Source organism: Mus pahari, chromosome 9 (assembly GCF_900095145.1).
Source record: "Mus pahari chromosome 9, PAHARI_EIJ_v1.1, whole genome shotgun sequence".
NCBI classification, from domain to species: Eukaryota; Metazoa; Chordata; class Mammalia; order Rodentia; family Muridae; genus Mus; species Mus pahari.
Genome location: NC_034598.1, coordinates 66406099 through 66421609, shown reverse-complemented (window position 1 = coordinate 66421609; position 15511 = coordinate 66406099). Strand labels below are relative to the sequence as shown.

The 15511-nt window shown below is 36.9% G+C and overlaps 1 protein-coding gene across 1 annotated transcript in view; it reads right to left on the bottom strand.

Moving 5' to 3' along the window:
- Window positions 1–15511, bottom strand: part of Nav3 (neuron navigator 3) — a 319139-nt gene that overhangs the window by 3434 nt on the left and 300194 nt on the right. Inside the window, exons 34-38 of the mRNA XM_029542029.1 lie at window positions 9820–9974; window positions 7634–7705; window positions 6830–7026; window positions 5888–6006; window positions 2658–2861 (exon numbers count right to left, since the gene is read on the bottom strand). Coding sequence (XP_029397889.1) covers window positions 2658–2861; window positions 5888–6006; window positions 6830–7026; window positions 7634–7705; window positions 9820–9974 — 747 coding nt within the window. The remainder of the gene's footprint in view (window positions 1–2657; window positions 2862–5887; window positions 6007–6829; window positions 7027–7633; window positions 7706–9819; window positions 9975–15511) is intronic.

Below are 15511 nucleotides of genomic sequence, written 5' to 3'. Positions count from 1 at the left end.
CTAACTGTACAATATACTTTATATTGCTAGTAACTAATAGTACCTATAGTTTTTTTTTTTTTCTCCTCAGCAATCAAAGTTGTCTTTTATTTTTCAGAGAAATAGAGAGAGGATATCTAAAATAAGATTTCTTGATCTGCAATCAGGCTATAGATATTTGTATATCAGTAAAAAAAAAAAAAGAAAGAAAGAAAAAAGAAAAAAGAAAAAAAGAAAAAAAAAACGTGTTTGATAAGTGCTTGGGAAATAAGTAATGAACTGGTAATTATCAATTCCTGCAAGAATGTCATTTGGGCAAAGAGGCTATGGTTATGGAGTATTTTGAAATCATTTTGATAGTTTTCAGGGCATTTTTTTTCCAATAGCATTTCTGCCATAACTCCTACAATGTATTAAATCACCTACACAAGAATATGAGATGAAAGTAGTTTGTGAAAATGTCTGAAGCTTAAAGCATTAAAGAAGCTGATTTATTAAAGAGAAACGTGTCTGAGCATCCTCTTGACTTTAAAAGAGACTATACAACATCCTCTGACCCTAGTGGGTGGGCACCAGGCATATATGGTACACATGCATGCATATGTGCACACGCGCGCACGCACACACGCGCACACACACACACACACACATACACACGCACATACACACGCACACACAAACACACACACAAAATATTTACAGACATAAAATAATAAATAAAAGAAATGGTGCTATATAGTAGGTTCAATTAGCATAATTTCCCAATCTGAAATCTGTAGTAAACACACGCAATGAGATTTACTCTGCAACTAATGGTTATTCTTTTGTATATTAAAATCAAAGGACATTATAAAAAGAAGGTAGGTTTACCTATCACTCAATTATTATGATCAATGTAGAGTCTCTGGACATCGTTTTCCCCTGGTCTCCTTTGCATCCTCTGTAGACCCACAGCCAAGATAATACCTATTACTTTACCATGTCCCTCTGTGTGTCTCCCACTGCCAGTTACCCCAACACCGTGTTCTGCCCTCTGCTCTGTTACTAGAAAGATCTTAAGCAAGTACAAATCTAAACAGATAAAACACTAGTCAAAAATACCCACTGGCTGTACATGGTCTGTGTGATAAAGTTTTAACTACCCATAAAAATAAAATGGCTCAAAGTGATCTAACAGTTGGGAAACTCTATCATTCTAATTCTTCCAACCAACAGATATTTGGCCTCTAACTCTTAATTTTCACTGTGCGGTTTGGCAGTGTCCTGTGTGATATTCCCTCAATGTTAGAGGCTCCACATTCAACCACATGAAAACTGCCAATGCCTGTTTCAACATCCAGCTTAGCCATGCCATCTGTGAAGTCCCTTACTAGACTCATGGCTTTGCCCACCACACCTCCTACATCTTAGGCAGTTTATGCAGGCACGCATCTCACACCACTACTGGACGAGGTCCTTTTAAGACTATAGGTGATTCCCCGGCCTGATCACTAGACCTTAGCAGTCAGTATGCATGTGCCAAGATTTAGCGTTGTGATGACAATTGCCCTCTGCATTTGTAAAAATAATGTGCAGCAAACCAGAACATATAATCCCTGTTAAGATTCAAAAACACGCTCCTGACAATAGTAATTTTCTTACTAGGATTTCTTATTTAGATTAACTGCAATACATTTTTGCTTTCCAATGGCGGTTATGAAATATATAAAAACAAAGATAGAGAAGGCATATATGTGTTCCCAACAGAATACATCAGAACCAAGGTTTAGTATTAGGTGATGCCTTTTGCACTGAGCAAACAGGACAATGAATTCCTCTTGAGGTTCTCACTAGTAAAATGTATAAGAGTACAGAGATGATATACTAAAAATAATTGTACTATTAATTACATTATGTACTTAATATTTTCATATCTTAGAGTTCTATACACTTACTTAAGTTATTGTATTGTTTCTAAAATTAAAATTATATACACTAGTACAATAGAAAAAATGGTAAAGGTAACCCCCTTCTTATTGTCACAGAGATGGCTCAGTGGTTAAGGGCACTGACTGCTCTTCTAGAGTACCTAGGTTCAATTCCACATGGCAGCACACAAACTGTAACACTAGGTTTGGCAGATCTGAAAACCTCACACAGACATAAATGCAGGTAAAACAATATTGCACATAAAAATAAATAAATCTTAAAAACAAAAGAGTTTATCTTTCCAAACTGAAAGCATCAGAAGATTGTATTTAATTAAGCTAGCTAATATATGGTACACAGTTTTTGTTCTGTATACATTTGATTATATTTTTATTTATGAACAAACTTTAGTTTTCTCTTCAATACCTAGTGGTAATATTTAATATACTGACTATTTAAATATTGACACAATTTAACATATAATCAGAGAAAAATTATAGTCATGGAATTTGTCCCAGTTTCAGGGTTTCTTACATTTTTATTTTAGATAAACAGTTTTGTTGTTGTTGTTGTTGTTGTTTTGAAAAATTTCAAACAGGGAAATGGCACTAAAGGTAACAGTTTAAATGATTACTTGTATCAGGCCCGTTCCATATATTACCTACAGTAGTTGGCCTTTGACACATTAGCTAGTGCTAATGACTACACGTCTACAATCTTAAAAATAACTACAGTGGCTTAGTTAGAGAAGAATGATCAGACATCCTTACCAAGGGGTCCCCTTCTGTATCAGTCTGGGGAATGTGCTTTGACGTTGTGGCTTCCTTTGTAGATGTGCAGGCTTCGTAGCCAACATCTTCTGGTCGCAACTGCAGTAATGCTGGGCCTTCCTGAGGCAAGGATGCAGAACTCCAAGGGTACGTGTCAAGGACCCACTTGGAGGGATCTTCCCATGGTGCACGTTTCCCATACATCTGAAGGTTCATTACAAACAAAGAACATTTCTATTAGGTGAAAAATACAAAGTGAATGCTAAACAGGCAGCTATTTTCACATTCAGTTCCTGCCAATGCACCAAGAGAATTACCCGTGGGTTAAATATGTCCGTCTACACAGCTCCCTTGATACTTAAAAGTTTTGCAAAATAGAAGGGAACACCTGATGTAGAGGGAAGGATGATGGAGGGATATTATAAGAAAATAAAGACATCAGTGCACACATTTGATTTTATGAATAACTTTGCAAATGCAGGCGAAAAAAAAAAAAAAACCCTCAAACATCTCAAGGTTGATAAACAAAAGCTAAATTTTAGAGAGGTCTGAAATACAAAATCTGTTTCTTACAATAAAGGGAGTTCTGTCCCAAAATGTATTTTGGAAGGATGATCAATGAAAGAAAGAAAGGCTTTTCTCATTCAGGTATGGTGGTAACCGTTTCCTTCTGATAACCTCATAATTCCATTGCTTCCTGTTGGGAGACGGTTTATATGTTTATAAATAAGGACACTGAGAAAAGAGGGGTAAAATGGAAACCCAAATATGCGTTCTGTAAGAATCTATGGAAAAACAACGAGCCTATTCAAAAAGAAATGTAAGAGACTGCACAAAGCAGTGTCGGGAGAATGCAGAGGCGCAGGTGGACCCAGGACTTTCTGAGTTTGGAACAAAGCTAACATCAAACTGCCAAGGTGACAACAAACTGCCGAGGGGACACAGGCTGGTGAGATTTTCATAAAGAAGGCATCAGGCCAGGAGAACGTGGAAAGATATGCCACACCTAGGAAGTGTCCTGTCTTTGCCCTTGTGACCTGTGCCACCCAGGACCGTTCTGGGTTTAGTGTCACGACCTCAGAGGGCAGTGCATGGTGTGTCCAGTGATGATGATATTTTCAGTGAGATGAAAGAAAAACATAAGCACTGTGAGTACCAGTGCATGGAATACTTTTAGGTTTCTCTGGAAATCATATTAAAGTTTGTGCCAGTATGAAATTATCTAGACCCCAATATGACTTTTGGAAGTGGGGACAGAGGCAGAGATCTGAAGATTATTTGTTGTCTATCAGGTTCTTTTGTTTGTTTAGTTTTGTTTAAATAGCTCTTATCTTGGAGTAGTAAGTTTTGTCTCAGCTGAAAACTGCTTAATATAAGGTACAAAACGCAGATATATGTACAGCTAATTAAAAGGAAAAAATGTACAATTCATAGAATGTTTATGTTTAGGGGATGGATGGTGGATGGCTCAGCAGTTAAGAGCACCGGCTACTTTTCCAAAGAAGCCAGATTGAATGCCTGTCAGTTAGGTGGCAACTTACAGCCTTTCTGAACTCCAGGTCCAGGGTAACTGACACTTTTTTTCTAGTCTCTAAGGGCACAAGGCATGTATGTGTTACACATGCATAAATTCTGGCAACATGCTCATACACATAGAATAAAACAATAGGTAGATCTAAAACAAGATAGCTGATTATTATTATTATTATTATTATTATTATTATTACTGGAGTCTAGAATTGACCTAAAAAGGACTTGAGTGTGTATAAACAACCAGAGCCAGTTTTTCATAATCAGCTAGGACAGCAAACATCTGGGTCACAGAAAGTGAATATTATAATAGGATGAATCTAAACATCCAGGAAGAGCTGATTTAATCGCTAACATTTCAAGAAAGATGGAATCACCAGGAGAATAACTCAATGTGTCAGCTGCATCCTTTCCAAACAGATCATGTGGCAGAGAGCATTCCCCCATATGGTTTCTCAGCAGGCACTAGCCTTCATCCAAAAATGACTTTCTCTTTCCATTCTTCCAAATGGAGAGACTCCGGTTAATTTCTGCACTCTTAGGTTAAGGTCCTTTGACATTAGTAGATGCAAGGGCACGGCATATGACCTTTTCTGCTTTAGAGGTCATAGCTGGAGTTCTCCAGGATTCTTATTATCTAAATTCTTTCACAAAGTAAAAGTTTCAACTACACTAAGGACTGAACATCCATGAAGAGGGTTCTCCGCCCAGAGCCCCCACCTTTCATATGCTGGATCACAACTTGATCTATACCTATAGGGTAACTGATTCAGTTTTCACACTAACCTAGTACTAAGCATCAGGAGCCAAAGCACGGAGCTAGAGGCATATATGACTTTTGTTTGAGAGATTATGGTTTTTAAATGATAATCACTCACTCAGATGGAAACTTTACACAATTATAATGATCAAGGAAGAGATTTATAAGTATTATTTACTTTAATATAAACAGTCCATTTATCTCCCAAACTAAAAAAAAAAACTAAGGAAATTGTGCAGTTAATAATCACAGTTTTGAGGCTTCTAAGGCTTCTGCTGCTTTTTATTTGTTAGCAAGCAAATATGAAATAAGACTTGATATATAAAGATGAGGATAATAGCTAATTAATATAAAAACTGTATCCTGGAGAGCAAATAATTTACCAAAATATAAATTTAAAAATATGATTTCTCTACTATAAATGTGTTTTTATAAATGACAATATGAATTCTTTGAATAAATGAAGTTTGAAAGACCAACCACCTTACATTGTACATAGCACATTGGTTCTTGAAAATTCATGAAATGCAAAATGTTATGAAGAACTAAAACTGTGTCATTTTCACAGTCTGTGCCCTAAGATGTATAGTGTGTAATTAAATATCTGTTTACTAAGAACATTTTAAACCCTCATTGCAACAATCTTAGCCTTCAATGCATAGGGTAGGGAGAACTCCATTTTGCACAGACACAGACAGCAGCAGCCTTGTTCTAACAGACGAACTACTGCACATTTGTCATAACAGGCATACTGCTGAACATTTTTTGCTCTCTACTTTAATTTTCTACATAAATATCCAAATAAATAAATAAATAGATAAATGGCTTTATTTCTTAAAATAATTTGGTTTTCTTTTTTCTTTCCTTCTTTCTATATTTATTTATTCATTTACTTATTTGCTTCTTTTCTCTTCACAATAGTACAAATCAGGTACTCTACCTGTAGGCCTTCCCTCACTGCCTCCAGAACATAAGGTACCAAGGAATAATTCCAAAGATCCATGAACCACACCCTAGAACCTTCCACATCCATGGGGCAAGGAAGAAAAAGCCGAGGACCTGAGAAGACACAAATGGCACAATGTTGCAGAAGCGTTACATTTACCGATATAAACACATGCTTAGATGCATTTTGGAGAAATATAACACACATATTCCTAGAAAATTCCTAGCTTGATTAGCTCAGTAATCATGAATACATATTATGGAAGAGGGCCTCCAGGACTGTTTCCTTAACAATGAAGTACTAATCTAAGGCATAACACGGATTCGTAAGAAATAGCGAAGTGTCTAATCCAGTCCTGTTTTACAGACTGCGCAGAATTCTGTTACAGCTAGATGAATGGTTCATGACAAAGATCAGTTACTCGCAGAATTTTGAATCAGTTATTTGCAGAATATGGAACCAGTACAGATATTTGAGCTGGGGACAGAACTTCTGCCTGCAGCCAAGGAACTTCTGATGATTTTACAGCACTGAGAAACGCCCTTCTGCACATGAACCTTAAGAGGGAATAGAAAGACAAATGCATTGTACCCAGAAAGAAATTAACTTGGTTTTATCTTTAAAACAATGAAATACAAAAATTGTTCATAAAAAGTCCATTCCCTCACAGTCACAAAAATTTGGTTTCTTTTTCTTTTAGAATAAAAAAAAAATTACTCTGGATACTTTTTATTTTGGCTAGCAATGTGATTTTAAGATACTTTCCCATTGGAAACTTAATTTCACTATCCATAATCATCAGATACAATGAAATAATTGCAGATAGAACCCGTAGAAGAAGACAGTTCTAGAAAAGAATCTCTACCACCCAATCTATTATGTTTACCCAGTGTGCCCAGTGTCTGCAAAGTGGACTATTTTAATTTTGGAACTCACCAATGGTGACATCAGAAGAACTGTGGGTTTCCAGAAAACTATTGAGATGATGCCATGTCTTAGGAATCCAGTCAATAATTTTGACCAGGTCATTATTACGTATATTCCTTTCAATTTCCATCTCTATCAGTTTCCTTCGAAGATATCTGCCTAAAAAGCCTTTCACAGGTTCCGTGTGGTTTGCACATAATACCCACCTACGAATAAGGAAAAGAAAAATTAAGCTAATGGTTTTTGGTTTCTTCTTTTTCGTAAAACCTAAACTTTATTTCCATAGTAACTTCCATTGCAAGATAAATCACTGATGTTCCCTTGTTAACTAATGGCCACAGTTTGATGCTGCAATCATTTAGAAAATCTATTACCATTAGAGTTGGAATACAGTGAATTTTACTTGAGAGCTTCCAAGAGGCTTATGCTCCTGGGAGCGAGGAGGTACACACATGCTGAGAGAGGTTTTGTAGCAGAATCCTAGACCCTGAAATAGGAGCTCTCTTCATAGTCTTCCCTCAGAAGAAGAGCGTCCTATCTTCTCCACGGAAGTAGTGAGCAGGAAAAGAAACACGTTTGATTACAGAGTCAAGATCACAGAACATCTGCTTAAACAGAGTGCCAGGGGAAGTGAGAATTATCCTCATGACACTGTGGGTAGGATGGTCAGGAGCCAAATGGGAAAAACAGCCTTCAAGACACCTTTATGGTCAGAGAGAGAGAGAGAAAGTGGAACAGGTGCACAGAAGAGTGTGTGTGTGCGCACACACACACACACACACACACATACACACCAATCTTTCAAGTCCTTACCTGAAATTGTGATGTAGTTCTAAATTCGGCGATGAAGAGACTCCCTGACTCATGGTTCCAATAATATAAGGACTAGGAAAAATGGAGAATGGAGCATTAACATGTTCTAGAGGGAAAAGCGATTAAACGCATCTCAGAAAAACAATTAAGAAAAATATACACTATTCTCCTTTATGAGGAAAATTTTACCATGTTAAATTGGAAAGTGACAAAATAATAGAAACAAAGTGTCTACTGGGGATTCTAACTTGAAATCTAACACTGAGGCAAAGTGACTTCTTTCTCTCCTGATGTGAACCTTTGTGGAGAGAGAGAGAGAGAGAGAGAGAGAGAGAGAGAGAGAGAGAGAGAGAGAGAGAGAGAGAGAGAGAGAGAGATACGTGTTGTGGATTTGTTCTAACACTCGAATTATGTTAACTGGGTTCCCAAAATTGATTGATAAAGTTGCCAGCGACTGGTGACCAATCACTGGGCAAAGAGCCAGAGGAGGCGGGACTTTAGGATTCAAGTGCAAGGGGACCAGTAGAGAAAGCAGTTAGAACCACCATGTCAGACAAAGCTTCAGGTCTAGGCCTAAGACATGCAGAGAGGGAGCATACCAATCATGTAAGAACCGGGAAAGAGCAGCCCCAGTCCCCACCCTCGCACCAACTGGGTCTAGGGCAGCAAAGGTGGAACATAGGTTTTAGTAAGTAATAACTCAGGAGTACTGGAGGGGAGGTGTTAGGCACTTGGAGGCTTACGAGTGGTCCAACCATTGAGCTGATTTAGGCATATTAAAGTAGAAGGGTGTGTGTGTGTGTGTGTGTGTGTGTGTGTGTGTCTTTCATTCAGGAACTCAGAACATTGGGGCAGGTAGCAAGGGATGCACAGCTGCCTCTGCCAAGAGATTAGTGTTAATCAATTATCACAACAGAGATGGGGAGAGGTTGGGGGAGGATGTGCAGAATAAGCACAATGGTTTGTCTATTCTAAGTTGTTTTTTTTTTTTTTTTTTTTTTTTGAGATAGTGCTTCACTGTATAGCCCTGGCTGGCATAGAACTCAGAAATATGCCCATCTCTAAAGTTCTACAACTCAAGGCATGCGCCACTACATCCAGCGTACGCTAGTAAATTATAACTCATGTGCTTATTCCAACACCCTGTTAATTTTCAGTTTATTTGAAGGTTCGCTTTAACACAGATATTTTAAATTTTGTGTGCATGTGTGTTTTGCTCTTGTATATGTCTGTGTGCCACATGTGTGCCTGATGCGGAGGTCAGAAGAGGGTGCCAGATCTCCAGGGACTGGAGTGATATATCAATATGAACACCAACTTTATAGGCACCTGGAATCAAACCCAGGTCTTCTGTAAGAGCAAGTGATGCTGTTCATCTCCCCAGCCTTCTTAAATATGATGCTTTGATTCCTCCTTTAACCTTTATTTTCTCCTGATCAATTGGTAGTCACTTGTCACTAGCAATGTATTGATTACCAATACAATATGGTTAGTATCATTTATATTGTTGTGTTCTGTATGTTTTTCTTTAGAGACCATTCTTCAACACACATGTAGGTTTTTATACTGTTTTATGCCTTGATTTAACATGTCCCTTTACTTTGCATAACAAAGCATTACATTATTGGAGGGAAATATATTCGAGTGGATTAACTTCATTTCTAGAGAAAAGTTGAACTGTTACTTTGATAGTGATGGAATGAAAGCATAGAGAACTTTAAAATCTCCTTCTAGTTATTACATGCCCCAGTCAAAGCATCCTACCATCCATATGGGCTTTCTACACATCCAGTGCGTCTACAGAAACTAACATCATCAAAAAAATGCATAATGTTTTCATAAAAGTTCCTGAAGACCAATGCAATGTTGTGAGGAGGGAGAGGCAGGGGGTCACTTGTATAATTGATGCTAACTTGGTTAATATAATGAAACCCTATCTCTAAACAATAACAAAACCCCAAATAGCAACAAATCAAATAAATGAACAAAGCAAAAATCCTTCTTGAAACATAGCTGTGAATAGATATTATAAAGCATGCATACAAATTCTATAAAAATATAGAATATCACTAGATATTGTTACGCTAATGGTATCCACTACAAATATTAAAACATAAAAAGGTATAAAGAAGGAAATGACATCGCTGTTTCTCTACCTGATTATTCCATTTATTTTATGAGCTTACCATTTGTTGTATTTACAATTGAGAAAACCATTGAAGATATCACTCAAAGAGCCCACGTGGTGAAGATTATCCAGAATTATTACAACAGGGAGCTCTACCCCATTATTGTCTGCACTGCATTGTTCAGCCAGGTTGGCAAGGTACTGCTGCAGTTCCTTAAAGACACAGAACAAACCCACGGTAATAAGTCTCCAGATCATGCAAGCATTCACATTTTGAGAAAGAGCATAGTGTGTTCTTCATTCAGGGTTTTCTGCTAACATTCATAAGAAGATTTTATGGAAATAATGTACAAAGCAAATTTTAAAGGAGAGGCTCACATTTTAAGAGAAGAGAGGAGCAGGGAAGAAGGCAGGCTCTTTCCACAGGCTGGGAAAACCATGCCAAACTGAAAGCGTGGGTACCTTTCTCTCCTCCTCATACGGAAAGTCAGATGAGTTCTAGATACGTTCCCTCATGGTCAGCTATAAGTATCAAGATGCCTTATTGTGTTTGATATTTCAATGAAGTAGGTTTTTACCAAAGCTATTTCAGCTAGAGAATAAAGCCAAAATGACACGTTTTAAGGTTCCTAATATACTCCCAACGTTTTGACTTGAATTATTTAGATGAGTTGAATCTAACCACAGTTGAATCTAGCCTCAGTACTCAGATAAAAAAGTAGATAATTATTTATTTATAGCTTGCAGGTGACTGCTGCAATTTTAAACACAGAAGGCATTTCTCATCTTTCACGGGACCATTTAACATCAGCACATGGCACTCCTTGTGCTTCCTTTCATTTTCCAGGCATTATTCTTGTCTAATAACTTTGAACCTAAATATGATAACCAGTTCTCTGATTGACGGTTCTTGCAGATGGGTAGGTCAGGAGCAAAATCAGGTTTCTTAGAATTATCCTAATCAGTTGGAACATTTCCATATGATTTGCATATTCATAATGCCATTTTCAATTTGTAAATCTTGCTCAGGGTTAAAACAATTCCACGATCCCAATTTCTGTCAGTCAGGTAAACACATGCACCACGCATTCTGGAAGCTTCCTCACTCCATCCATGAAGCTAAGTTAGAGAACTAGCAGCCGAGTAAATAAAGCAAGGCAAGGGAGCAACAGAGGTCCTGAGTGATCTTCATTCAGGTTTTCTCATGAGCTATTGGGAGATGGCCTATGAGATACATCGTGAATAATAAGTAAAACTCCAACTGGTAAGTTTGGAAAGTTATTCATCCTTTCAACATGCCTTTATCATGTGCCAGGCACAGTGGCACTGGGAATTCAGAGGCCCAGTTTCTTTGTCCCAAGAACATCTGGTAGATGAGCAGACAAGAAGACAATAAGAACATTACAATACCAAACATGAAGTAAATCTCATGAGACAGCACACTGAGGGTAAGAGAAGCCTGCCGGAGGTTTAAACAACAGAATGGAAGGAGGAAAAATGTGCAAACCGTGAAGAACAAAAGCAAAAGTTAGAAAGTACAGCTGCAAGATATATTTGGAAAAATAATAAGGATCTTGAGGAGAGAGACCCAGTGCATGGTTGTGATATGTGAAATATGGAAAGGGAAGAAAATAAAATAAACTGGATTCACAAACACAGAATAGAAATGTATCACATTGAAAAGTGTGGATCATGAAACCTTTGTTGTTCATCTGTTGTCAGTAGGAGAGAGCAATTTATTTGTCATAAGAAATATATAATGATAATATATAATATAATTACATATACAATATATAATATATAATTATGTATTATATATTATATACACATATAAAATTATATATACATAGTATATATAATTATAATCATATATATTATATAAGTATATATTCTATATAATTATATGTATATGTATATACATGTATATATATAAATTATATGTATATAAATATATATAATTATATACATGTATTAAAATAATATACATATGTGTATATAATATACATATATAACATATATAACATATAATAATGAAAGAATTAAAACTTTATTATCTACGAAGAGGTTTGGCAATACATATATAACTACAATAAAACATAAAATGACATTACTTTTATATATTTTGTTTTACAACATGTAAAGACCACCCGCAGCTTCTGGGATATATTTTCAAGTAGCAGAAACATTTGCCACTATAGCTGTATTTATTTTTAATGATTAGAGAATAATTTAATGCTTAAAAATGGGAGAAGAGCTCGTCACATAGAAAGACAGGAATGGGTACCGTCAGAAATAGAATAAAGTGTATTTTAGCACTTGAAGACAAGTGCTAAGAGTGAGCTTTGTGAAAGAGACACAGAGGCACATAACTTAAAGAGAAATTTACAGTCTGGAATGATCGGTGAGATGATGCAACATCTTCTGTTGACCACACAGACATATATAACATTCACGGAAAGGAAATGAGGTAGAATTGGAGTTTTGTCTCGCAGGAGGGAGATGAGCCAAGAAAACCCTGAGATTGTTGAAGCCAAGGGACACTGTAATACTGAATAGGAAAAGTGTTGTATTTTGGGTTTAGTGCAGAAAGCAACAAAAACCACTGGAGAATTATAATTGAGCCAGATTTTAATTATGAAGAGAGATTCTATTTTTCCATGATGTGAACAGATAGTGTGAAGGGGGCTTTAGGGGAGTTGTGAGGCAGGAAGTGGGAGAAGCAGTTGTGGGAGTTTAAGAGGACAGAAAGATGGTTGGGGTCAAGGTGGTTGGAACGGGATCGTCCTCTGATGCCTTTCAGGGCCACTTCTGTCATTTCTACAGGTAATTTGATCTGGAACACATCTGTAGGTTGGATGAGCACTCTCGGATTGGGGAGAGTGGACATGGCCAATGGCACTCAGTGGGGAAAGAGAAAGACAAAGAGAGAGAGTGAGGAGTGAGAGCGAGAGAGAGAGAGAGAGAGAGAGAGAGAGAGAAGAGAGAGAGAGAGGACAGAATGTTGGGAATATTTAATTTGTAGTAGGTGAAATTGGGCAAGCAATGGAAATAACCAAGAAAGATCTTACTAGAGAAGTAGGAAGGAAAGAAAAAAGTCAGAATTATGGAAGCAATATTTTTTTAGAAATTAAAAATTGTTTATATTGGCATAGTATATGGGAGGAAATAAGAGAATTCAGACCAGCAGAACATTTAAGAGGTATGTAATGCGGTGCTGGAAATAGGACAAAGCCATGGGCCACTCATCTGTGCAAATACAGGTTTTTGTTTTCATTTATTTATTTGTTTATTTATTTATTTATATGTATTTATTTAGGAAAGGATTTCTCTCTGTAGCCCTGGCTGGCCTGGAACTTTCTCTGTAGAACAGAGATCTACTTGCCTTTGTCTAGAACACACCACCACCTGGGCCACCAGTGCACAGCACAAATAGAGATTTTTACAGGCCCTCTGGAAAGCACTTTGTGACTCTTAGCCCAGTTATTGGAAATTAATCTTAGGTGGATGGACTGATGAACTTGTATAAAGCATTTGCCATTCTTACTGAGGTAGGTAAATGAGAGCAGAGCCTGAAGCCAGATAGAACTGGCACTGAGATGACTCCCTATCTAGACCATGAGACTGTGGCAGCACTACCACTATATGGAGATTGAATCCTGGTTTTCTCGGATCTTGACTCTAGACACATTACAAAGGCATCTGCCAAGGCCAGTTTTCTGATCTTTTCCTACCTAACCTTCCAAGTGGCTTCAGCTGGCCACATACTCTTTTCTAAATCCATTTCCATCCTTCTGGGTCTGTTATATCAAATGCCACAAAGTGTAATTGTTTGTGTGCTCAGCTCTCAATCACAATATTCCAGCTGGCAGCTTGAGGGAGGGCTTGAAGTGTGGGAAGAGGAACAGAATGTAAAATGAAGAGGTACCCCAAAACACAAGGAGACGGTTTTCTTTCTTCCCTTTGATGGATTATTGTTTGATATTGTTTATTTTTTTTCTTTTTGAGTAATTGATTGCTGGCCACATCTCCTCTACTTTATAATGTCATAGCATAAAACCAAGCTGCAATTATATGACTCTATTTTTTTTATAGCAAAAGACTTATGGTTTTATGCCTCATTAGCACTTTCTTTTAGAAAGATCTATATTCCTTATTGCTACCCATAGCACAATCTTAACTTGACATTCTTTCTTCATTTACATCACCCTCCAACTTAAAACCTCTCCCCTCAACAACTCCCTAAAGGACTTCTTCAAGCACCCTGAGTAACAGCTCATTCATATGTAAAAAACTGAGGGAGAAAAATCAACATCCTTCATTTGAATGTTGTGTTTTTCTAGATTAGTGCTCTATTATTTATTGAAGAGTTTCTTCCCATCACTACTTCCTAGCATCACATTCTACTTAAATACTCCTGAAAAATCCCACCCATGACCACTTAGCTATAAGAAAATATGAAGTGATTTCATAATGTCTTTGCTCTTCTGAAATCAGAGAGTGTTAAAATATGTATGTAGAAACGATTCAATGGCCATTATTAAGAATTTCTCCGGATACTTTTTAGAAAAGTAAATGAAACTGAAAAGATTGTATATAAATACATAGATCTCTCAAAAGAGAACATTTTATTACAGATATTGACCAATTATATTTTACACTGTCAAACTGCATCCCATTTCATTTTAGAGTTGGTAAATTTGATTCCAGCCATATACAAAATACTCCTGCAATTCATCAAAATGCTTTCTTCTCTTCTTCTGAATCCTTTCTCCTTATTTTCTAACCACTTCCCTGCCCCCCCCCCCACCTTTGTTTTATTTTTCAAAAACAAAGAACTTGTGTGGACTTTTGGCATGTCAACATTGCGGAAAAGCCAAAGAGAACACAGGGTGTACCCAAGAGACCTCTGGGTTCTTTTATCTTTTGGCTGGAAAGGAAAGTGAAGCAACTAAAAGGCTTTCATGTGAAGATATAAAGAAGGAAGATCACAGGAGACATTAAACATGCAGATAGGAACAAATGAGCAACCGAATCCTTCTCCTTCAGCTCAGAGAAGACTCAGGTTTTCCAGCTCAGTTTCTGTGTCACTCATCAGAACAGTAATAAAAAGTGAGGGAACCACAATTCGAATAATGCCGAATTCCAAGTAAATATCCAGGATTTTAAAGTCTGCGTGTGTTTGAATGTTTGAGTTTAAGACACCTCATTTTACTGTATATACAATTTGGGAATAATTTTGAACCAAAGTTTATGTTTGTTGTGGGGGAGAGGGTATGTACTTGGGCACAAAATCTTCATTGGAACAAAGGGCTATAATTAATAAATAATAAGTATACTTTAAGTATACGTGCTACCATATAAATATATATATATATTCCTAGTGTCATAACCCAAACCAAACAAAAAAAGAAACCCACACACATTTCTTTGACTTCTTACCACAGCCCCACACTTTTCTTCACTTTAAAGTTTTGAAATCAAAATGAAGGTATAAAGGAATTCAGTAATAGATCCTAATCACCCCCCCAGTACTTAATGAACCATCCCACTGAGATGGGTCTGTTCATTTAGTTACACATTTGGTTTCGTTAAAGAACCCAATTTCCCTTATGAATATTAATGCAAAAATACTCAATAAAATCCTCGCAAACCAAATCCAAGAACACATCAAAATGATCATTCATCATGACCAAGTAGGCTTCATCCCAGGGATGCAGGGATGGTTTAATATAAGGAAATCCATCAATGTA